This window comes from Microcebus murinus, chromosome 12 (genome assembly GCF_040939455.1).
Source record: "Microcebus murinus isolate Inina chromosome 12, M.murinus_Inina_mat1.0, whole genome shotgun sequence".
Lineage (NCBI taxonomy): Eukaryota > Metazoa > Chordata > Mammalia > Primates > Cheirogaleidae > Microcebus > Microcebus murinus.
Genome location: NC_134115.1, coordinates 42,543,841 through 42,569,884, shown reverse-complemented (window position 1 = coordinate 42,569,884; position 26,044 = coordinate 42,543,841). Strand labels below are relative to the sequence as shown.

The 26,044-nt window shown below is 38.8% G+C and overlaps 1 protein-coding gene across 8 annotated transcripts in view; it reads left to right on the top strand.

The window, feature by feature from the left end:
* Positions 1-23,010: 23,010 nt before the first annotated feature.
* The window catches only part of PSIP1 (PC4 and SRSF1 interacting protein 1), a 36,608-nt gene continuing 33,574 nt past the window's right edge, over positions 23,011-26,044 (top strand). For 5 of the 8 annotated variants that reach the window (XM_012769670.3, XM_020289343.2, XM_012769672.2 and 2 more), the window contains exons 1-2: positions 23,011-23,165; positions 23,759-23,978. In XM_012769670.3, the coding sequence (XP_012625124.1) occupies positions 23,907-23,978 (72 nt within the window). In that variant the 5' untranslated portion in view covers positions 23,011-23,165; positions 23,759-23,906. Of the gene's footprint in view, positions 23,166-23,194; positions 23,290-23,758; positions 23,979-26,044 lie in introns of those variants that run through there. The other 3 variants (XM_076008752.1, XM_012769671.3, XM_076008753.1) reach the window with 3 other exon arrangements.

Here is a 26,044-nt window from a genome sequence, read left to right as displayed (position 1 = left end):
TTCTAATTCTATACTATTTTTTAACTTAACAATATAGTAGGCCGGGCGCTGTGGCTCACGCCTGTAATCCTAGCTCTTGGGAGGCCGAGGCGGGCGGATTGCTCAAGGTCAGGAGTTCAAAACCAGCCTGAGCAAGAGCGAGACCCCGTCTCTACTATAAATAGAAAGAAATTAATTGGCCAACTGATATATATATAAAAAAAAATTAGCCGGGCATGGTGGCGCATGCCTGTAGTCCCAGCTACCCGGGAGGCTGAGGCAGAAGGATCACTCGAGCCCAGGAGTTTGAGGTTGCTGTGAGCTAGGACGCCATGGCACTCACTCTAGCCTGGGCAACAAAGCGAGACTCTGTCTCAAAAAAAAAAAAAAAAAAAAAAAAAAAAAAAAAAAACAATATAGTATAGATATATTTCTTTTTTTTTTTTTTTTTTTTTTTAAGGCTGGTCAAGTGGAGCAGTGGGAGTGGAGAAGGAACAAAGGAATCTGTAACTGGTTGTGATCAATTAGTTGTAAACACCACTGCACTCGGACCAACCTAGATATATTTCTATGTCAATATGAAAAAAACATTTTTATGGCTACATTATAATCTATTTTATAATTGTCCATAATTTATTTATCCTGTCATTTGGGGTATTACTAATTTGTACCTTTCATTTAAAAAATAAAAGGACTGTCTAGGCATATTTTGCATATTTATCTTTTTAAAGTCATGGTATAAATTCCTAGAATGGAAATTGATGGATAAAAGGATAAGCACTAAAAGCTAAAAACAATATAATTACTTGTCCCTATGTTAAATAATACTGGGACTGGTCATACTTTTCCTTTAAATAAGTATATTGTTAAGTATTGAGCCTATTTATTATTATTCCTTGCAGATTTAAAGAGAGCACAATTTGAAAGCAGAAAGAAAAGCTAAGGAGTGGGAGTGAGGGCAACGATGGAAGAAAGAAACTAAAATTGGTATGTATAACAATGTAAAGTAATTGCTGCAATACGAATAGTGGCGTCCTTGCAAATTATGGGCAATAGGTAAGCATTTCTCTTCCGACTTGTGAATTTAATCTAGCATTCTCGAATATTTATCCTCAAGTGATATAAATGTATATATTTATAATCCAATAGTTACCTACACAATGGGCTTCATGAATGAATGAATGGGATACATGCAGTTATCTCTGGTGGGAAGACCTGAAAGTGGTCCAGATTTGGTACTGCCCTGCATGGTACAAGACAGGATTTCATCTCCCAAAGCTCAGTTTAGCCCTCCCTCTTAAGGCTCTGAACTATTGTTCTTGAAGAAATAACTCAAATTTATAGAACCATACTTCTGGAGAGGAGAATGTTTCTTTTTTTTTTTTTTTTTTTTTTTTTTTTTTTTTGAGACAGAGTCTCGCTTTGTTGTCCAGGCTAGAGTGAGTGCCGTGGCATCAGGCTAGCTCACAGCAACCTCAAACTCCTGGGCTCGAGGGATCCTTCTGCCTCAGCCTCCCGAGTAGCTGGGACTACAGGCATGCGCCACCATGCCCGGCTAATTTTTTATATACATATCAGTTGGCCAATTAATTTCTTTCTATTTATAGTAGAGACGGGGTCTCGCTCTTGCTCAGGCTGGTTTTGAACTCCTGACCTTGAGCAATCCGCCTGCCTCAGCCTCCCAGAGAGCTAGGATTACAGGCGTGAGCCACCATGCCCGGCCAGGAGAATGTTTCTTGTGATGAGATTATCCCTGGTAGTTAGAAGGTAGGATTTCCCAAAAAGAAAAAGGAGGAACTATTAGAGAATGTAGAGTAGACCTAAGGACTAAGGAGAAAAGTTAAGAACCAAGTGAGTCATTAGTTCATAACTACTTAGGAATCTTAGTTTCTAAGCTTTTGAAAAGTCACACTTAGTGTATAGTTTTATGTCTCTTCTTAGAGAAACTAACTTTATAGTTGGAACTATAAATGGAAGTGAAGACCAATTTATGAAGAGAAGCTAGATCTTCCCTGTGTTACCTTCTTCTAGCCTCTATAGAAACCCCTATGGAGAGGTCAGCATTGATGTAAGAGGAAATTGAAGTTAAGGAGTTTTAAGTTGTAACCATAAAAAGAGTGCAGAAATATTGAGGGGCTTGCCAACAGAGAAGCAGTGGTCCACTTAGAAGCCAGTGAGAAGGCCGGGCGCGGTGGCTCACGCCTGTAATCCTAGCTCTCTGGGAGGCCGAGGCGGGTGGATTGCTCGAGGTCAGGAGTTCGAAACCAGCCTGAGCAAGAGTGAGACCCCGTCTCTACTATAAATGGAAAGAAATTAATTGGCCAACTAATATATATAGAAAAAATTAGCCAGACATGGTGGTGCATGCCTGTAGTCCCAGCTACTCGGGAGGCTGAGGCAGAAGGATTGCTTGAGCCCAGGCGTCTGAGGTTGCTGTGAGCTAGGCTGACGCCACGGCACTCACTCTAGCCTGGGCAACAAAGCAAGACTGTCTCAAAAAAAAAAAAAAAAAAAAAAAATACTTGTCTAAGAGTCTAAGAGGTACCCAGTAGGACAAAAATTAATACATAAATAAATAAATAATTTTAAAATGATAAAAGACAAATTTGAGGGCTTAAGTATCCTTTATTGTAAATCATAATATGGATAGAAAATAAAAAATAAAATTAGAATCTGCATTTTTCCCTATGAAACAACCTAGTTATTCTGGATCAGATAAACAGAAATTCTTTTTTATTCCCCAAATATTTTGTTAACCCTCTAGACATTTGGCATACTGCTGAATCATTTTGACAAAAAAATTTTTTTTTTTTTTTTTTTTTTGAGACAGAGTCTCACTTTGTTGCCCAGGCTAGAGTGAGTGCCGTGGCGTCAGCCTGGCTCACAGCAACCTCAATCTCCGGGGCTCAGCGATCCTACTGCCTCAGCCTCCCGAGTAGCTGGGACTACAGGCATGCGCCACCATGCCCGGCTAATTTTTTGTATATATATTTTTAGTTGGTCAATTAATTTATTTCTATTTTTGGTAGAGACGGGGTCTCACTCAGGCTGGTTTCGAACTCCTGACCTTGAGCAATCCGCCCGCCTCGGCCTCCCAAAGTGCTAGGATTACAGGCGTGAGCCACCGCGCCCGGCCTAAAAAAAATTTTTTTAAAGTTAAGTTACTAACAATCATTATTACTTATTGTGTTTCCCATTTGTTACTTATAACTATTTCTCCTCTATGAACGAAATGATATATGCATGTTTCTTATCTCCTCTGAGAAGGCTTCTTGATTATGTCTCTCCTAAATTCAGGCCCCAAATACAGAATAATCAGACTATGAATTCTTCTTATAAATCAAAGCTTTCTTTGAATTTAGTGGAACAGCCATCAGTTCAGCCAACAACTCAGTTCCTCAACTTGTAAAAGAAAGATAGTAGAAATAATTATCAGCCAGAGCAACATATCAAGATCCCATTTCTACAAAAAATACTTAAAATTAGCCGGGCACGGTGGCATGTGCTAGCAGTCCTAGCCACTTGGGAGGCTGAATTACAGGGAAGCCCAGTAATTCAAGGCTGCAGTGAGCTATGATTGTGCCACTGAACCCCAGCCTGGATGGCAGAGCAAGATCCTGTTTCTTAAAAAAGAAAGAAAGAAGGCCGGGCGCTGTGGCTCACGCCTGTAATCCTAGCTCTTGGGAGGCCGAGGCGGGCGGATTGCTCAAGGTCAGGAGTTCAAAACCAGCCTGAGCAAGAGCGAGACCCCGTCTCTACTATAAACAGAAAGAAATTAATTGGCCAACTGATATATATATATATAAAAAAAATTAGCCGGGCATAGTGGCGCATGCCTGTAGTCCCAGCTACTCGGGAGGCTGAGGCAGAAGGATCACTCGAGCCCAGGAGTTTGAGGTTGCTGTGAGCTAGGCTGACTCCACGGCACTCACTCTAGCCTGGACAACAAAGTGAGACTCTGTCTCAAAAAAAAAAAAAAAAAAAAAAGAAAGAATGAGATTTGTTGGACATTGTCTAAATTTAATTAACTTAAAACTTGTGAGAACTCTATAAAATTTAGTATAAAAATGAAATTATCAATATTTTTAATAATTTTGAACTTCGTATATGTCAGTTACCAATTTAATATTATTGCTCAATTGCAAATCTATATTTTTTTGCCCTGATTTATGATACTTGCATTGGACCCTCTGATCATTTTTTTTTTTTGCCAGCAGATGAAATGCTATGGTTCATCAGCAGAGGGCGAGAGAGTGACACTACATGGCCACAACTGCAGGAAGATACTTCTGGGCTCCAGCCCTCTATTTTTACTCTTTAATACAGAATGCCAACACAGGAGCTCAAACTATGCCCTCAGGCTGGGCTCCCTCTTCTTGAGGCTACCTTAGACCCTGTCCAGCCCACCTACATCCTCTGGCAGCAGCTGATCATTTCTGCAGTCTGGCCCAACCTGCCTGTACTTCCCAGCAATGGCAAACCACTTTTATAGAGCCCTCTAACAAGTTTCTTCACGACTGGCAGACTGTGTAGCAGACATATATTCTTTAAAGAAGTCTGAATCTCAGCCCTGGGGTAGAGGTAGATGAGAGGAGCTCTTCTCATCTACCTCCAGTTTATTTATTGTTTATTTATTGTTCACCCTTCCTCAGCCTACAGGTCATAGCAGTTTTTCTACACCTGCTACTTTTGGATTCCTTAGAGTCCTTATTTACCCCTTTTATAATAATAGTATTCATCTACCTCCTCCTAGTTAATAATTCTTTATTTTAAATTTTCCATATTCAAAAAACTGATGTGGTTTCTGTTTTCTGACTGGTCCCTGACTGATATATCTTAGAAATATACTTTTTTCATGTCCAAAGACTGGATAATTGTCTCCAAAAAGATTTTTATTTCTGGGTTATTAAGTTCCAATGTTTTTGCCAATCAGGGACCATCATAATACACCTTGCGGTACAAATCAAAAACCCTTGGCATCTCCTTGCTATTCATAATATATTCCTACTCCCAGGAAAATCATTGACTATATCCTTATATATTAATATTCTGTTACACCTCAAGAAAGAATTCTATTGTCTTCTATTTGGATAATGTTCTGAAAATTTTGATCTCGAGGAAGAGACTTCAGAGAAAAATAGCCCTTGAGCCTTGATGAAAAAGACCCAGACAGTTACTGTAACAACTCACACTACAGGAAAACTCCAGGGTGTTGATGCTTAGAACCATTTCTCTAAAGTAAAGAGACTTAGTTATCCTTAAATTACTGGAAAACTCTACTGACCAGAAACCACACAAGATCAGGAAAAGACAGTTTTCACCTAAGACTTTCAGATCAAGATGACTGTATAAAGTAGACGGCTTCATCTAAGATTCATGAAATGAGCTCTAAATGACTGGAGTCACAGATGGTCATGCTTAAATCAGCATGCTTTTGTTCTTTACTTTCCAAGATATTTTCTCTCTTCTTGGTTGATTTAAAGTTTTGGATTGCTAACTTTGTTACCTATAATGTCTCTATCCTTAATAATGCTTTTTGCATTATAACCACTCCTTGGTAAAAGTCCAATGCTTGGCTACAATTTTTTTGTAATTTGGCTAAAACACAAAGTCAAACCAACTATTGAGTTTATATTCTCTTTGCAATTGGGTGCCTTCCTTTTCCTTTTATATTAGTTTCTTGTAATAAATCACTGGTTTCCTGGGTAATTGGATTCAATCACTGAGTAACTTTTTTGAGAGCAACACAGCAGGTCAGAGTTAGAAATATAAAATCCCCTCATCATTTTTCCCTCCAGAGAAACAATGCTCGGGGACTGTATAATAAAGAATTTGGCTTGCCTTTGTCCTCAGTTCCTGGCAGGTAGTCTCTAAACCCTTAGAATTTTCAGAGTGATATAAGTATCTTTGTTATTCATAGCAGGCTCCTAGAATCACACCTAATAATTTCTGTACCTGAAGTGATTCAGCTGGGGGCCAGGCATGCTGGAAAGACCAAATGATCCTCCTGCCTCAGCCTTCAAGTAGCTGGAACTACAGGTGCACACCACTATGCCCAGCTAATTTTTCTATGTTTTGTAGAGAAATGGTCTCAGTCTTGCTGAGGCTGGTCTTGAACTCCTGATCTCAAGCGATCCTCCCACCTTGGCCTCTCAGAGTGCTAGGATTACACACGGCAAAAAAAAAAAAAAAGTGTTTTTTAATACAGCTATTCTGGCTTTTGTAAAGCATCCTGAAATAGAAAAAAATCCTTTGAAAACTGTACAGTGCCAGACTGATAGTAATTTAGAACAGAAGACAAAGGTAAACATTCAGCACATCTCTTTTCTTCCTTTTTCTTCTACCCTAACTAGTAGTCAAGAAAAGATAATAAATTGAATTTGAGAGGCTTGACCAATCTAAGCTATAATAAAGAAACCGGACTGAATGAGAAGTTGAGCTTTAAATCTTCAGAATTAATTCTACATCTTAATTTCCCCCTTAACTGTAATGTCAGCAAAGAAAATACCTGACAGCTTCTCAGAGGTGCTGCTGCACATTATGACCACGTCCTCAGCCCCGCAGCTATTTGGACAATTGGACTGTGTGTATGTGTAAATCCACACTTGAACTTCATAATGAGCATGTTCATATTTCCCCCTTCCTATCCATATACACTTATGTGGAATTATAACTAAAATCTAAATACCTTATGGCATTTAGTCTTATGCAAAGGGGAAATGTGTACCTGCAGTAAAAAAAAAAAATTAAATTCTATATTTCTGCATAATACTCAAAAAAACTATTCTGGCATTCATCAGTGATAATGTTAAATAGGGAGAAAGTGCTCTAAACCTGCAGTCCCCAACCCCCAGGGCATAGACCTTCAGTGGCCTATTAGGAATGTCACGGCAGGAGGTGAGCTGCAGGCCAGCGAGTGAAGTTTCATCTGTATTTATAGCAGCCCCTCATCAGATGCTTCCTGTCAGATCAGCAATGGCATTAGAGTCTCCTAAGAGTGTGAACCCTAATGTATGTAAACTGCGCATGCGAGGCATCTAGGTTACACTCTCCTTATCAGAATCTAATGCCTGATGATCTGAGGTGGAGCTCAGGCAGTGATGCTAGCGCTGGGGTGTGGCTGCAAATACAGATCATCATTAGCAGAGAGGTTTGACTGCACAATAAATGTAATGCACTTGAATCATCCTGAAACCATCTCCACCCCACCCCTAGTCTGTGGAAAAACTGTCTTCCATGAAACTGGTCCTGGGTGCCAAAAAGGTGGGGGACCGCTGCTCTAAACCACTACCAGTGTATTGCTTACTCACACTGTTAAATTACAAATTTTGTGATGAGAAAAGTAAGCGTGAGTGAATGCATGCAACACTAAGTAATTCTGAATCCCAGAAGTCCATGTCATTGAAACATTGCAGAAAGCAGAATAAGTTCCAAATAGAGTTAGTTGAAATAAAATGACAGCCTCATTTTTTTGGGCTCTAGATTTCTATTTTCACAGTGTTTTTTTCTTTGTGTGATTTAAAATTATTATTTATATCTTCCTTTACAAACACTTTTATATAGCTTTTCCAATACTGTCCATAAAATATTGCTTAAATCCTATGTAATAAAAAAAGTGATTTAACTGTTTACAACTAATTTATAATATAAATACTAGGGCAATATTATGAAGATTTGAAAATCTAATACAAATCTCCCTGATTGGAAAAGGTAAATAAAATGCCCACAGGGAGGAAGAATTCAATTCCCTTCTCTGGCTTCCAAGAGCTATTTATTTGTTGCTCTGTGTTGGTATTTTTCACTTTCTCTCTTGCTTTATAGATATTTTTGTACTTTGAGCTCCTGTAGAGGATAGGGATGGTATTTGAGATCCTCAGTAAATATCTGGCATTAAATATATATTGGTTAGTAAAACAAAGATTGGAAAACTACATTACCCAAAGATAAATTACTATCTAGAATAATGGTTCATAAACATGCTTAGGCAGGAGAGAATATGCTGGATGTACTAGAGAAAATAGAAGAATTGCACCCAGAAGAGAGAAACAGGAGAGGAAAGCCAACAGAAATATAAGAAGAAATATAAGAACACATACACACACAAACACACACAAAAAGAAACCAGTAAGAGTTAAGAGACAAACTTGCCTGGTAGCATGAATCCAAAGAAAGTACTGCTTTTTCCCTTGAGGAGATAGATACCACAGCAGAGGAAAACTAGGTTTGTACAGTGAGATTAATAAGGACAACTTGAGATCTAAGAATCAAATTATTGGCAAGGACAAAAAGGAGAGAAGAAATGAACTAAGACACAGTCCCAGCCTTCTAGGCAATACAACTATTTTAACTCCCGGTGATTAGGGATTTGACTTCCATTTGTATAGTTTACGTAGTGCAGTGATTTGTTCTATATCAACTTGATTAAGCTGGATTACATTTCCAAAATTCTTCCCTGTAGGATTCCAAATTAGAGTTGGCCAAAAGACAAATCTGAGTGAGATTTGGAAGGTGAAAGTGAAGCAGCAGCCATTAGTCTCTGAAAGTCATTGTGGTTAGATGCAGGAAGAGCAGCTTCCAGCTCATCCTCATTCTTTTCCAATCCACATCTGGCTCTTCCAAATTCCTGACCCTACTGACCACCCATAGTCCCAGGTCCAGTGCCAGATGCTTGGCAGCTGACCCACAGACGTAGCAGCTGAACAAAAGCAGAGTTTCCCATAGATCTTCCCATAGCCTTTTCTATGGTCCATTTTGGCAGCTGTATTTTAGGTGGCTTCTCAGATAGACTTGTTATTAAATAATTACTACTTCTCTTCTAACATACCTCTTGGACCTTCACTTCTACACTTCTTCCCATAATTATGTAAGATCTACTTACACAATTTAATCCTATTAAAAAAGAAAGAGAGAAAAGGAAAAAGAAATCCTTATTCCATAACTCATAGTGGTTCTGCTTCCCTAACTGAGAAAAAAGAAACTGAGTTCACTGAATCATTCTTTTTTTTTTTTTTTTTTTTTTTTTTTTGTAGAGACAGAATCTTGCTAATCTGGGCTATGTTGCCTAAACTGGTGTTGAACTCTAGCCTCAAGCAATCCTCTCACCTCAGCCTCCCAAAGTGCTGGAATTACAGGCATGAGCCACCATGTGACCATCACTGAATCATTCTCAAATAATTATTTTTGGTTTAAAGTCTCATTTTAAGAATTCTAGTTGTTGTTCCTAACAGAAAAACATGAAATTAGGAGAACCCTTACAATTGTCTGTGTGAAGCATGAAATGACTAACTCTGATTATATCTCTGATCTCAAAGATCTTCTAAACTAATTAAGGAGACAGAAGATTTATCCAAATGAATTATATATCTATACATATATATGGCAGAAATCATTGTTTGGATAACTAAATTCCTGTTCACAACCCCTTTCTCACTTGTACTTTACAACTAGAAGTAGCCATGTCATGGAATTCTGTCCAGAGAGACATAATAAGAAGTCTGCCAGGTGAGACTTCTGGGAGAGCTTCTACTTTCCAAATAAAAAGAGATGGACCTGGTAAGACTATTGTTTCATCCTATGCCCTTTCTTCCTACTTGAAATTCAGATGTGGTTCTGAAAAGAGCAGTCATGCTCCGTTCATGAATAGCCCAGTCAGTATGAGGACTAGGTCAAGTGAATTAAAAAGATACTGGCCCTCAAGTCATCCAGCTGCAATGCCATCTGTCCATCTCTTAATGTCTTTTGCATAAGCCACTATAACAGAGTTTTCTGTTAATTATAGCTGAAAGCATTTTTAACTGAGACAATATGTTTATTTTTAAATGAGTACTACAGAAAGTAGTGAATATAGGCTTTCAGAATAGGATGATGAAGCTTAGAAGAGGTGACATAAGAGGTGTGATAGGTTTGGACCTTCAAGAGAAAGAAAAAAAATGGATAAGCAGGAAGTGATGAAGGGCATTTTAGGTAGAGATAATAGTATAAAGAAAGGCACAGGAAGAAAAGCATAAAACAAAACCAATATCTTAATTCCTGCATGAGGTAATGAGTTCTTATACTCAGGTAATCCATTGAGAATATAAAGAAAAGAAAGTTACCAAGATGACATAGTGACAGGAAATATTTACCAAAGGTATTTTATGTGCCAGGCACTGTATCTTTGGAATATAGTCATAAACAGAGTCCCTGCCCTCATGGAATTAAATTCCCTTGGAGGTGAAGGTGAAGAAGATATGAATAATGAAGTTGGAGGCACAGAATGTAAACTATTTTCCCCCTAGAAGCTTGGTGACAAAAGGAAGGAGGAAAATATCCACTGGACATTATAAATAAAATGAACATAAGAAGTCTCTGAAAGGTGGAGAGAAGACAGACCAGCTAGGGATCTTGGGACCCAAGAAATGGTGAGGTAGTTAGTTCCCTGCTGGGTTTTCTTTTTGCTTTATACATCTCAGACTGGGTGCTGGGAAAACTAGCAACTGGAAATACCATCAGGCACAAACAAAAGAATCCCTGAGAAAAGCTTGCTCCCTTTAGCCCTGTGCTGCGCCCCTGCCCCCAACTTCTGTGGAAAAACTGTCTTCTGTGGAAACCAGTCACTGGTGCCAAAAGGCTGGGGACCGCTGCTGAGTCTAGCCAATGGACCAGGAAAGGGACAGTCTAACAAGACAAAAAAATTTTAGACAATTGTTGTCCTACTCTAATCAAACACCTTAGAAAAAACTTTGGCCTTATCACTATGATAAAAGAAGGAAACTGGGAGCATTAGGAAGGAAGAAAAACAATGGAAAGAGTAAAAAAAAATATGGGTAAATACAATATACTTCTCCTCTTGAGTTTTCTAAATTATGTTTGATGGTTGAAGCCCTCATCTGGCTTTAACAAAGGCATCCCACCTCCTGCCTCTGCTGTGGTGGTATCAGAGAATGCTCCATGGATAGCCTGGAGTTTTATTCCTAACAATAATTCCTACAACCAACAGTTGGTGGACAGCAGATAGGATTAGTAATGAGACATTCTTCTCCTTCCCAGCCAAGGTGGTGTCAGCAGAGTCCTGACGGAGAGCCTAAATTCCCATCCCCACTCAGCAGTAACAAGGCATCAAGGCAGCCCTTGGCTCTCTATGCCAGGGAAGTGATCAAGTGCGGAACCTGAGTTTCTACCTCCACCTGGTAGTAATGAGGCAGCACTCTTCTCCCCTCACTAATGCAGTGTCAGACAAAGCCTGCTAACATATAAATAAGATCCACAGTCTTATAACATAACACCAAAAATGTTTAGGATATAATTGAAAATCACTAGTCATACCAAGAACCAGGAACATCTCAACCTTAATGAGAAAAGACAACTAGCCGATGCCAACACCCAGATGACACAAATTTTGGAATTATCTGGCAGTATTTTAAAGTGGCCATCATAGTCAAACTTCTAAAAACTAAAGACAAAGAAAAAAATCTTGAAAGCAGTAAAAGAAAAATGACACCTTATCTATGAAGAAAAAAAAACAATTCTAATGACAGCCAATTTCTTATCAGAAACCACATAGGTCAGAAGGAGGTAGTATAACAATTCAGTTAAAAAATTAAAAACAAAAACAAAAAAACAATTTCCAAGTACTGAAAGAAAGACCTGCCAACTCAGGATCCTATATCCCATGAAAATGTCCTTCATGAATAAAGAGGGGAAATCAAGATATTCTCAAATGAAAGAAAACTAAGAGAATGTATTGCTAGCAGACCTACCCTAAAAGAATGGCTAAAGGAAGTTCTCACAACAGAAAGAAAATGATAGAAAAGGAAACTTGAAACATCAGGAAGGAAGACATAATAATGGAAAGAGTAAAAATATAGGTAAATATAATAGACTTTACTTCTCCCCTTGAGTTTTCTAAATTATGTTTGACAGTTGAAGCAAAAATTTTAACCCTGTCTGATGTGGTTCTTGATGTATGTAAGGGAAATATGTAAGACAATTATAAATAGAGGAAGGTAAAGGGACTTAAAAGGAGGCAAGTTTTCTGTACTTCACTCAAACTGGTAAATGTCAACAGAAGTAGGCTATGATAAATAATGCATGTATAATATAATACCTAGAGCAACCACTAAAAAATGTATGCAAAGAAATATACTTGAAAACACTATGGATAAATCATAATGGAAATCTAACAAAAAGTTCAAATAACCTGCAGGAAGTTAGGAAAAATAGAAATAAACAAAAAACAAAGGGAACAAACAGAAAATGAAAAATAAATACCAGAATAAAGCCCTAACATGTCAATAATTACATTAAACATAAATAGTCTAAATGCACCCATTAAAAGCCAGAGATAGGCACCACAGATGAAAAGCATAACCCGACTCAGAAGGAGGTAGGGGGTAGCTTGAGCCCAGGATTTCCAGTCCAGTGTGGGTAACATAGACCCTGTCTCACAAACAAACAAACAAAACTAAACTAAACAAAATCCTATCTGCCATCTATAAGTAACATACTTTAAATATAAAAAGGTTATATTGAAAGTAAAAAGGTTAGTTGAAAGTAAACAGCTGAAAATTCAGAAAGCAGGAGTAGCTTTATTAATATCAGATAAAGTAGACTTCAGAAGGAAAAAGAAAATACCAGAAACAGAGAGAAACATTATATAATAATAAAAGGGTCCATCAATCAAAAAGACATAGCAATCCTAAATGTATATACACCAAACAAAAGAGCTACAAAATATACAAGCAAAAACTCATAGAACTGAAAGGAGAAATAGATAAATCCACATAGTTAGAGACTTCAGTACCTCTCTTTCAACAATTGATAGATTAACTAGACAGAAAATAATGAAGAACATACAAAAACTCAATAACAGCATCAGCTAGCAGTATCTAATTGACATTTATTGAATATTCTACCCAACAAAAGCAGAATATACAGTCTTCAATCATCCATGGAACTTATACAAGGTAGACCATATCCTGGGCCATGAAAATCCTCAAAAAATTTAAAAGAATTGAAATCAGACAGAGTGTATTCTTTGTCTCTATTTACAGATAACATGACTGTTTATGTAGGAGATCTCGAGGAATCTATCATACAAAAAATAAGAAAGGAAAAAGAAAAAGAAGAAAAACCTTCTAAAACTAATTAGTGAGTTCAACAAAGTCTTGAGATACAAGATAGACATACAAAAATCAGCTGTATTTCTATGTACTAGCAATGAACACTGAAATTAAAACTATAATCCCTCTAAAAAATGAAATAGCTATAAATCAAAACATGTATGGGATTTGTAGGCTGAAAACTACAAAATGCTAATCAAGGTTAAAAGAAGAACTAAATTAATAGAGAGACATATTGTATTGGTAGATTGGAATACTCAACCTAGTGAAGATGTCGATTTTCCTCAAATTGACATATAAGTTTAGTTCTTATCAAAATCTCAGCACACTGGGATTGTCTTTAGTGCATGTCTGTAGTGCCAGCTACTCAAGAGGTTGAGGTAGAAGGATCACTTGAACCCAGGATTTCTGGGCTGTAGTGTGCTATGCTAAATGCATTGATATGATGACCTCCAGGAACAGGCGACCACTAGGTTACCTAAGGAGAGGTGAATGGCCCAGGTTGGAAAGGGAACAGGTCAAAACTCCCTTGCTAACAGTGGGGTCCACCTGTGAATAGCCACTGCCCTCCAGCCTATTGAAAAAAAGAGAAAAAAAATCCTGGCAAGATTTTTTATGGGTGTCATATTCTTTATGACATTTTTTTATGTCTATATTTTAGAATAGACAAGCTTATTCTAAAATCATATTTCAAAAACCTATCATAGCATATAATATTTTTTCCAGTTAATATCATCCTATAAACTATTTAAAAATTTCTACTTCGTAGTAAGAAAAAATTAAAATATATGCTCACTGCCAGACTGAGTTGTATTTACCACATGCGTCTTTCCCTTCTTTGTGAGACAGAGTCTCCCTGAGCTGCCCAGGCTAGAGTGCTGTGGTGTCATCATAGCTCACTGCAACCTCAAACTCCTGGGCTAAAGTGATCCTCCCGCCTCCACCTCCCAGAGTGCTAGGGTTACAGACGTGAGCCACCAGGCCCGGGCCACCTTTCCCTTTCATTAAATATTATACCTGGAAACAATCTGATTGATTCATCTGCTTAAGAGAAGCATTTCTAATATGATTTTTATGATGGATAATTTATTAAAATGCATATTATATATGTTGTTTTGACCAATTGTATAATATATGACTATTAAAATGAGAACCCATCTGAGGAAAACAATCTATGCCTTATAATCACAAGAAGAAAAAAGCACATTTTACAGTTTCAATTTATATACATATTACTGTTGCAGAGAACTATGATGGGTTCATCAATAAATTACTTTCAAATATAAAATGTATTGCATTAAAACAAAATTCTGTAGGGCAAGTAGAATGGAAGAGGAGAATAAAGAAATATGCAAAAATATGCAAAAATTTTAAATGCTAACGAAGCATTTTTATTCACATTTTTTGAAAATGAATAACAGTGGCTATCAAATTGTTGTATTTATACCACATGTAACATTTTTGTTTTTAAATGTCTGTAATATGCTAGAAACTGCATTCTTTGGAATAATGAAAACATTAAGTTGAAATATTTCAACTTAAAATGTGTGGCAGGGGAAATTATAGCAGCAAAAAACATGTGAAGACTTGTCACAGGCATCATGTGAGGCTGGAATGGGACTAAAGCCAAGGGAAGTGGGAGGGAAAAATGACCAAAGTCAAGTTGACTGAGAAAAAAAGGTTCAATGGTTGGAACAGTGTGGAGAGTTGCCTAGATTACGACCACAGCACAAAACTCCAACTTTGAAATCTTGAAGATAAAGGAGTTCTCAGACAAATAAAATATGAAGGCCTATGCTCAAAAGGTACTGATTTTTTAAAATGATAAATCTATGTTCTTTGGGCTGGGCATGATGGCTCATATCTGTAATCCTAGCACTCTGGGAGGCTGAGGCGGATGGATCATTTGAGCTCAGGAGTTCAAGAGCAGCCTGAGCAAGAGCGAGACCCCATTTCTACTAAAAATAGAAATAAATGAGCCGGACAACTAAAAATATATATAGAAAAAATTATCCAGGCATGGTGGCACATGCCTATAGTTCCAGCTACTCGGGAGGCCGAGGCAGTAGGATTGCTTGAGAGCAGGAGTTTGAGGTTACTGTGAGCTAGGCTGATGCCACGGCACTCTAGCCCGGGCAATAGAGTGAAACTCTGTCTCAAAAAAAAAAAATCTATGTTCTTTTGAGCAAAGAATGTCTTTAAAACACAAAATATAAAAATGCAGGCTTAAAAAATCCATCATATGATTATAAATTAAAAAACACTCAAATTAAGTAAAAAATTGTGGACCACCTAAATGAGCAACATTTGAAGAATATTTAAGCAAATCATAGTAAAGCCAGTAATATAGCTATTAAAAACAATATTTATAAATAGGAGAGAAGAAACAAATCTTTCTTACAGAATAATTCCAAAATATACATATAAATACTCTCTTATCTGGGAGGTAGAGCTTAATTTCTGTGTATCCACCACCCCTTTGGGAGTGGGCTAGACTTAGTGACTGTTTCCAAAGAATGAGTAGGAAAAGGAAAAAGCAGTAACTTTATGGTGGAGAAACCTAGCAGACATCACCTGAACCACATGATAAGGGTTAATATCACTAGTGATGTCATGTTGATATCATGTACCGATATGATATGACAAGAAGGTCACTTCACCTTTGTGGTATTCTTTCCAAAATCCTGTATCACCAGTGTAATCTTGGGGAAAACATCTGACAAACTCAGATTAGGGGGCATTCCACAGCATACTTACTTGGCCAGAACTTCACAAGTCTGGCGATGTCATGGAAAACAAGGGAAAACTGAGAAACTGCCACAGATCAAAAGAGACTGAGGAGGACATTATGACAAAAATGTAATGTGGTTTCCTAGACTGGATCCTGGGGAAAAAAGGACATTAGTGGGAAAATTGGTGAAATAGAAATACACCCTGTAGTTTAGGTAACAGTGATATAACCAATGTTAATTTCCTAATTTTGACACATGTACTATGCTAATATGTTAACAATAGGAAAAATGTAGCAAAAGGCATGCAATAACTCTCTGTACTATCTAGTCAACTTTTCTATAAGTCTAAAATTATTCAAAAACAGAAAGTTATTTAAAAAACAATACTTTGTTTTAAAAATCTAAACAAATGAAGACTGGAATAAAATTCACAAACATTTTAACAGGATGATTTTTTTTCTCTTTCTCTCTGTTTTTTTAGAGACAGGGTCTCACCATGTTGCCCAAGCTGGAAAAGAACTTCTAGGCTCCCTGCCTCAGCCTCCTGAGTAGCTGGGACTACAGGTGTACGCCACCATGCCTGACTCTTAACAAGATGATTTTTGGATATGGGAATTTTTAAAATTCAGTGTTACTACTTTGTATTTTCTAAATACTTTGAACTCTACTTTTTTCCAAAGCCACCTCAGATTTCCATATTAGTCTAGGATAATAAGTCTTAACAAATATTTTCTTTACTGAAGAATACACACAGAACACACTTAAGCAGATATCTATTAACTACTGTGGAAGAGCCCACTTGCAAGTTGTGAGACTTAACATCAAAAAAGTTTAAAAAAATAAAATAATTATGAGATACCACTATACCTTATTAGAGTGGCCAAAGTCCAAAGCACTGAGAACACCAAATATAGGTGAGGATGTGAAGTAACAGGAGCTCTCATTCATTGCTGGTGGGAATAAAAAATGGTACAACTACTTTGGAAAATGGTTTGGCAATTTCTTATAAAACTAAACATATTCTTATCATATGAACTAGCAATCACAGTCCTTGATATTTATGCAAATGGGTTGAAAACTATGTTTATACAGACACCTGTGCAGAGATGTTTATAGCAGTTTTATTGATAATCACCAAAACTTAGATGCAACCAAGAAGTCCTTCAGTAGGTGAATGCATAAACAAACTATAGTATATCCAGACAATGGAATATTATTCAACAGTAAACAGAAAGGAGCTATCAAGTGATAAAAAGACATGGCGGAAACTTAAATGCAGATTATTAAGTAACAGAAGCCAATCCTACATACTGTAGGATTCCAACTACATGGTATTCTGGAAAAGGAAAAACTATGAAGACAGTAAAACGACCAGAGGTTGCCAATGGTTGGTGGAAGGATGGATGAATAAACTGAGCACAGAGGATTTTTAGGCAGTGAAACTATTCTGTATGATATAATAATGGTGAATACATGTCATTATAACTTTGTCCAAACCCACAAAATATACAACACTGAGAGTGACCCCTGATGTAAACTATGGACTTTGGGTGATGTGTCAATGTAGATTCATAAAGCACAACAAATGTACCACTCTGGTGGGGGTGTTGATAAAGACAGAGGCTATGCATGTGTGAAGGCAGGGAAGTATACAGGATGTATCTGTACATTCTTCTCAAATTTTTTTTTAGTGACAGGGTCTTGCTCTTGCTCAGGCTAGTCTTGAACTTCTGAGCTCAAACAAGCTGCCTGCCTCGGCCTCCCAGAGTGCTAGGATTACAGACGTGAGCCGCTGAGCCCGGCCCTATCTATCTTCGCAATTTTGCTGTGAATCTAAAACTGCTCTCAAAAAATAAAATCTTAAAAAAAAACAAAACAAAACAAAAAACACCCAACAAGAGAAAACAAAAAACCTCCCCAAACAGCAAAGTCAAATCAGTAATTTGTTATTCAGCAGTCCATAGAAGTAAAGTTTTGATACTGAACTTTCTCCTTTATACCTGCTTGGATTTTAGACTCTAAGTCAGGGGTCCTCAAACTTTTTAAACAGGGGGCCAGTTCACTGTCCCTCAGACTGTTGGAGGGCCGGACTATAGTTTTAAAAAAACTATGAACAAATTCCTATACACACTGCACATATTTTATTTTGAAGTAAAAAAACAAACAGGCAAAAACACCTGCATGTGGCCCGCGGGCCATAGTTTAAGAACACCTGCTCTAAGTCATAGTATAACCCCATACATATATGGAAAACAATTGGTTTTATTTCCCTAGGCTGTAAATGTAGTCAAGAAGTTTATGCCAGGCATTATAATACACATATATTTATGATCTAATTTAATATTCACAATAGCTCTCTAAGGCAGATGTCATTATTGGCATTTCACTGACAAGAAAATAAATACAATGAAGTTAAAGAACTTGCCTGTTATCACATGTGTGGGAAGTGATGGAGCAATGATTAGAACCCAAGCTTGACTCCAAAGTCTGTGCTCTCATTTCCTATGCCACATTCAAGCTTTAACTATTAGTTTTTTCTCTGTAATTGAATAGCTAGCAGGAGACTTTTACTTTTTCTAAATATTAAATTAAAAAATTTAAAAGTAAATACTCTGGTATGTTTGGGTATTAGAGCTCAACCTCATATCTCCTTCATATCAATGAACCCACATGAAAGCACATTACCAAAATGCTGCATAGTACAATATTTACCACCACTGGTACTAGGTAAGGGTTTTCTATGTAAAAAGGAGGGAATTCCATTATCAAATAACTTTGGACTGTTGGCTAAAAATCCCTCTTAGAAATTCACAAAGCAAATTAATATATTAATGGCTCTGAGATGTCCTACTTTAAAGAAAGGTGTGTAACTTTGACTCGACATTTTCCAAACTCACTTGTATATAGAATTCCCCTCCCCAATTCATGCCTTTTAATTTCTCAAGCTATACTACTGTTCTCAGAAAACACTCTGAGAAAGTTGACCTAGAAGAACCAAAGGTACAAAGATAATAAAAGATATCATCAGGTTGGCAAACCTATTGACCAGAACAAGAGATCATTCCAGCTTCAAAGCTACACCTCTTGCACACCAAATTGGGGAGTAAAAACATAAATGAAAATGAAGAAGAATATAGAAAAAGGAATAATAAGATGAAGATGGGAAAAAAGGTAAAAAACAGAAGAATCAAAGAGGAGTGTGTGTGTTATAGACATGTGGGATAAGAGAAGCCTTAACTGAGACTGGACACAGAGATGTAAGAAAAGTATATGACGTGAGAAGTTATCAAGTTATCTAGTGATTTTTTAAAATTCCACAGGAACAGTATACAATCTAGGCAGCCTTCACAATAGACACCCATAGTACTCACAGGTCAACTGCCAATCCCTGTCATTGCCTACCTTCTTTCTAGCCTTTCTAATAAGCACCCAGACTCATTAAGGCTTCTTTTATCCCATGTGTCTGACAACAACTCTCTTTTATCCATTAAATCAGCTCAGCTGTGTATCTGTTCACTGTTTCACAGGCTAGTACATCTTGGTTTTTCCCCACCTAAGGGCCAAGGCTCTGAATGCTTATTGATTTTCACAGGAAGCAAGGCCTAGCCCTAGACCAAATTTATGACATCCCTGACTGAACTAGTTCTTTGATTAATGCTCTTTATTTTCACCCTATTCTTGCTAACGTCCCACTATTTCTCCATCATGTGGTATTAAAATACCACACGTAAGAAAACGGTTTAACAATTGCTGTTCATACTGCCAAGTTTAAAGTATTTAAACTGTGTATTGAGGTGGGGAAATATATAAAAGATATGAAGGAAGGGATTATCATTGCTAATTTTTTGGAGTATCAAATCTCATTTAGAAAGACTTTCATTAAAACGGCGAAAATGGATATATTTGTAGTCAATGAAAAATGTCAGTGCTTTCATTCATTCAATAAATGTTTTTTGAAAAAAAAAATTTTATTGAGTACCTACAAAGTGCAGGCACTGATGAGTAAGATAGTGCCTAACTCTAAGTAGTTTAAAGACTAGTTCGTAGTATTATAAATAAGGAATTATGCCACTGTAAGATGACGTCAGGGCCTTTCCAGAGGTGACTTTTGGGTTGAGTTCTTCAGGACCAGAAGGAGTTAAACAGAATGGGCTAGTGCTGGGGACCAGCTGGGGAACGGGGTGGGGTGGAGGGAGGTTGTTAGGAAATTTGAAGCTGGGAATACTTTCAAGTCCAAAGGCGGAAGGTGGAAAAGGACTGGGCTGCTTTTCCTCCCAGCATCTTTTTCTAATTATAAGTCATTCTGCCTGCAGCCTTGCTGCCTCCCTGCCCCACCTAGAGGCGATATGGGATCACAAAAAGACGTGGGCTACAGAACAGAATGGCTGGAATGGTGCCTCCGCTCCTTGATCTTGCGCAAATTGCTTAATTTCTGTGAGCTTGTTTTCTCACCTGTAAAATGGGGATAGTAGCACCTGCATTAAATGAGAGATTGTACATCAAGTTCCTGCCTAAACACATTTAGGTTTCCCTGCCCCTCCCCCTTGCTTCAGTTGTTTTGGAAATTATATTCTTTCTCCTTATAATGTTCTTATTGCTCCATTGATCTGTCTTGCTATACTTTACTGAGCAGCCCCAATAAGAGGGCTGACTATGGGGGAGGGGTGCATTAAGCATGGCTGGAGAGGAGCACAGCTCATAGTAGTTCAGAAAAGCTGGCTCTGATGTGCCCAACCTTTGGTTCCCCCACTGCTCCCCCTTCTCAGATTCAAAACTGCTGCTCCCAGGGATCCTGGGCTTTTGTTCTCTGGAGGCTTAAACTACCACCTGTTTTGTCCTGATTTATTGTTTTTAAGAGTATCGTCTGTTATCTACAGACTATTACATATTGAAATTGCCAAAACTTAAAGGGAGCAAGAACTAAGTATCATACTTACTTTTAAAAAATACTAGTACTAAAACATCAATGCTTTTACATTTTCCATTGTTTCTTTTTGGAAGACCCCACAGTAACCAACCTCTCTTTACGTGTTGGTCCTATATTTAGCACGAATAAAAAGTTATCTTTAACATCAATTATAATTTGTCTATTATATGTCTGTTTTCCCTACTCAATTTTAAGTTCTGATCGTCTGTAGTATCCTCTCCAGCAGTTTCTCAAACTTGAATATGCATAAGAATCACCTGGGGATCTCATTAAAATGTAGATTATGATTTAGGGGAGGGGTCTGAGCTTCTAACAAGCTCCCAGGTGAAGCCAGTACTGCTGGGCCCTGGAGCACATTTGGAGTTGCAAGGCCTTACAGGGTTTAGAACAAAGGCGGCACACAAAAAAATGATTGCTGGATGATGCGTTGGTCTCTCTTACTCAGTTATCTCGAACTTTTCTTTAATATATCTTTCTCCGCCGTTTCCTGTGAATGATTTATAGCCACCACCTGACAATTATTCCTTTGTGTAATGCTTAGTTGTGCTCTTCCTTTCCTTTTTCACAGTAACCAGTCTCACAGAGAAAGGGGTCACTTCATGAGTACTACAGTTACTTCTAGACTCTTCTTGTTATGGTCTTTTTTAAAAAGAATAACTTTTTAAAAAAGTTATTTTTACCCCTTTCTTTGGGTTGACATTGCTCAGCAACCTATAGTAGCTTCCTAGTACATATATCAAATTCAAGTTCAGGATGAGAAGCTTCAAGACATTTCACAAACTCTTCCTTCTCCCTTGATTTGTCAGTTTCTCTTTCTGTTCCACTTGGAACCCTCCACGTATTTCCAAGGTATGATTGAGTTTCTTGAAACTCCTTGCAGGACATTTTACATTGGGAATATCTCCTTTTATATCTTTTTAAAGGCATGCTGTACCTCTTTCAAAAAATTCTCAGTTTTTGCATACTCAATAAAGCTTTCCCTCATTTATTCCCAGTTATGAGTCCTTTATTTAAAGCAATATTAGCTAGGTACTAATATTTATATATTTCAATATTATGTTTTAAAAAATATTTTCAGCCTCTGTTTTTAATAGGAAGTATCTGTCCTTGCTCAAGGCCCAACACCTAAGAGTGCTCAACACACAGTAGGTTATTTGTAGTGTGGGGGGTTCGATGAAGAATTAAAACTTAATTTTTGTTAATTTACAAAAGGTCTTACATATTTATTGGGAACATGGGTGAATGTTAATGGATAAATAATATTAGACAATTCTGGTGACATAGCTCTGGTACAGTTTAAGAGAACATGTATCAATTCACATCAGAAGGCTGGGCATATTACTACCAACACATTAAAGAATGTATTGGCTAAAGGATCAAAAAATAATCCTTAAAAATCTAAGATTATTCTAAGAAATAAAACATTTACGATTTAGCAACACTTGTACACTGTACCAGCTACCATCCCACTAGGGAAATACAATTTAGATGCAACTAAAATTTAGTTAGGGCCTAAACCCACATCCTATCTAAGAGGCTTCTGGCTTTCCTGTCATTGTTTTCTATGCTTCACATTTTGCATTCGTTAGGATTGCATTTTTCTTAATAGTTCTTGGTGCTTTAAATGTAAAAGAAATGAAACCGGGTTTTCTCGTATTACAATTTCAAAAAAAAGGAGACTGCTAGGCACATTTAGCGAGGTGCAAGAGGCCTACAGGCTGCACACCCTGCAACCGCTTCATGTTCCTATTTTATCTACGGGTTTTTGTACAGCTCCTCTTTTTTGGATGATGCAAACCGTGAAAAAAACAGCATTAAAGCGTCCCCACCCTGGGAAACGATGCAAGAACATGCAGCTCAGGCTGCCAGTTTCTCCTTAACACGCAGCCAAGAGCTAGAGGCCCGGATACCCGCCCCCAAACCGCGTCCACAACAATCATTTCCTCCCTCCCCGCCTTTTACATACAGTACACATACAAATACACACACGCAGAGCAGCCAGCAGGGGCGGGCCGGGCCCGACCACTCCGCAAACCGCGGGGGGAAGCCACAGCAGGCCGAGCTATTTTTGCCCACTCCCTTTCCCTTCGCTTGCGTCTCTCTCTCCATCTGGATGCATTAATTAGGGAAAAGCGAACTTGCGGGTCGAGGCTTTTCCGAAGCTCCGCTCCGCAGCCACATCCTTTAAGGGGGTGCTGCGGTATCTCCCCGGCCTGGGCGGGCAGTTGGTCCCGCCCCAGTGCTAGCGGGCGCCGAGCGGGAGCCGCGCGGGAGCAGCGCAGCGACGGCGGCGGCAGCGGCGGTGGCGGTTGCGATTCCGAGCGGTTGAGACGCCTCTGCGGCAGCTGGTGGCGCAGGTGGTTTGCGTGGACGCGGGCAGAGGCGGCAGGCCAGCAACCGCAGCCTCAGCGGCCGCGGCCCCGCCAGGTGAGCGGGCGGGGGGACTCGCCCCGCCCCCCCTCGGTGGCCTCGCTCCTGGCTGTAGCGGGCAAGTGGACGCGGCCCGCCGGGGGCCGAGGGTCGGCCCCGGGCTGCGACTGCCGAGAAGCAGGTTGTGGGGGAGGCCGTGTGTGGGTGGAGGGGGAACGCTCGCCTTTCTTAATCCATCTCTTTTGCTCTCCCCTACACCCCCTCCTTTTTGGGGTTTAAGCTCTCTGGAAAAAGCCCGAGGGAAGATGGGGTGGGAGAAAGGCGGATTTAGGGCTGGGCAGCATCCCTGCCTCAGGTGGTGGCGTCTTTTCGGTGGCGGAGCGGCGGACCTGCCCCAGCCTGGAAGGGGCAGCTCCTGGGCTGCGGAGGCCGCGCACTCGGCGGGGAGGAGCGGCGGGCGGCCCTCCTCTCCCTCTCCCCCCGCGCCCGCCCTCCCCCTCCTCTGGTCTCCCTCCCTCCCTCCTCCTCTCTCTTTCTCTCTCCCTCCTCCTCTTCCCTCCTCCCCCTCTCTCTCCCTCCCCCTCCCTCCCCGTGCGGCCCCTCCCTCCGGGTTTCTTCGCTTTAACCGCCCTCCTCGCTCTCCCTCGCAGGCGCGTCGGGACACCCCAGGCATCCTCCCCCGCCCGCCGGCTCGGGCGCCTCCGCTCGCGTCCGCCCGCCCGCATCCCTTCGCCGCCGGCGCCGCCGCATCTCCTCGCCGTCGCCTGGGCTTCGGACCCCAGCCTCGCCCCCCGGAACATGACTCGCGATTTCAAACCCGGAGACCTCATCTTCGCCAAGATGAAAGGTTATCCTCATTGGCCAGCTCGGGTAAGTGATTTGTAGCCTTCGGGTCTAGCGGTGGTGCTACCTTCCTCCTCAGAGGCCTCCTGCCTCCTACCATTTCTCTTAATTTTTTTGGTGTCCTTTTCTCTTTCCCTCTCTCCTTTAGTCTCATTTGTAACCTGACCTTCTTTCATTTTAGTTTTTTGCCCAGGAATCTTCTGTGTAATTATAAAAACCCAGGTGTTTTCCATACCTATTTTCCTATGGCTTGTTTTTGACAGACTTCGACAGGTTTTCTTCATAGGAGACATTTAAATGCGATGTTAGTTAATACTCCATTGTAGGTGAAGTAACGAAGAATAAATTTTATGTTTAAAAATCAGTGAAACGTTGACATTTCCTTAATTTTGAATATAATGCGAAATATCAGTGGAATCTATGCAGATTACACACAAACTCTTGGATGTCAAAGAAAGATACATGAATCTGATTAAATTGGATTTACAGGGTTTTTAAAAAAAATGTTTTGTAGCTGATGAGGCCTTCTGGGTTTGTTTGTTTATCAGGACTGGATACTCTTGAAAGTATTACAATTTAGCACCAATAAAGATCCAAAAAAAATTCATTTCCATGTTTTTGTTCTTGTTAATGACCTTGAGAAGAAGTTGTTTTATCTTTTTGTTTCCCATAGGCAAAGGGGAGGGGGGTGGACCAGATTCCTGGGTTCACATTTAGTGATACTGAGAAGAGATTAAGGACCCAGAATGTTTTGAGATATTTAGGAATTGAGACAGTCTAAATATCTAAGCTTCATTTTCAGAAAAAGAGGTCTTTTTGTTTATGGTCAGGCCCAAGCTCTAAAACAGTGATGGATAGGACCTAAAATATGCTGAGATCTGTTGGATTAGGTAAACTAAGGATCCTTTTCAAATGTACCTACGTGGTATTCTAAAGTTGTAATTATTTTTCCAAGCCATTTATTTTCTACTAATTTACTCTTCTTTGAAAATGTATTTCTTAAAAACAATTAAAATGCTATTGTTTTAGTTAATGTCAGCTGGGAAGAGGAATGGGGGCAATCACCCATTTGGTAATAGAATCATGGACTGAGCAAACTGAGAGTTCTATTGAAGTACAAAATGATCACTGTTCCTTGAATTTTCCCATCCAACTCTTCCAGAGTATTTTTTTCCTAGTGTATCAAGTTTGCCTTTTCAGTGGAGTCTCACTTAAACAATCATTAATCATAGTTTTTGTTTATATGTTTCACATTCTAATTTCTTCCTTTTATTATAATCTTTTATTTTAATCCTTTGTGTATGCTTTGACTTCCAAAGACATTGTAAACTTCTTGAGAACAGTGGCCTTAAACTGAATCCTTAGTACATAATCATGCACTTACAAAATACATTTCATGTTTAGAGCCTAGAGAAACCAAACAAGTTTAAGGCCCTTCTAAGATACTTTTTCATGGTTTTTAAGGTGTAGTAGTTTATTTTGAGGTGTTAGAAAATCTGAGATTGTCTGATACATCTATATTCAGATTTCCATGCCACAATGCATTAAAAGTCAAATGGAAATGTTTTAAAAATCTCCCAAATCCCTCCCCTCACACCCTTCAGTATGTAAGTGATTAAGAAGAGTTAGTGCTATTTAAAAGTAAAATAAAGTAGCTTTAGGAAGGCTAGAGTATTTTCCTTATTTAACAAGTTCATTGGAATTGGAATGGAAAATTTTTTCCTTTTCCCCTTCATTTTTTCTTAGAAGCAGGTGCATTTGCTTTCAACATGTTCTGTGTCCAAGAATTAATATTCCTTTTTCTATCTTCAATCTTAGCAATTCTAAATCTTAGGAGTATGTATTTAAGGTCTCAGCTGTAAAAGTGACACCTCTTGTTTCATTTTGGCTTTAACATTTTCTGTCTACATGTCCCAAACTTCATTAATTTTTAAGTCTTGCACATTCTTGTATGTAATCCTTTACCAGTAATAATTATTCTTAAAATCCACTTTTAAAAATATTTGCCTGACATTTATTAAACTCCCTCCATGCTAAGCATTTGCATAAACTCTTAAAGTTGCTTTCTGCTACAGAAATTATCTCTTTAGGAT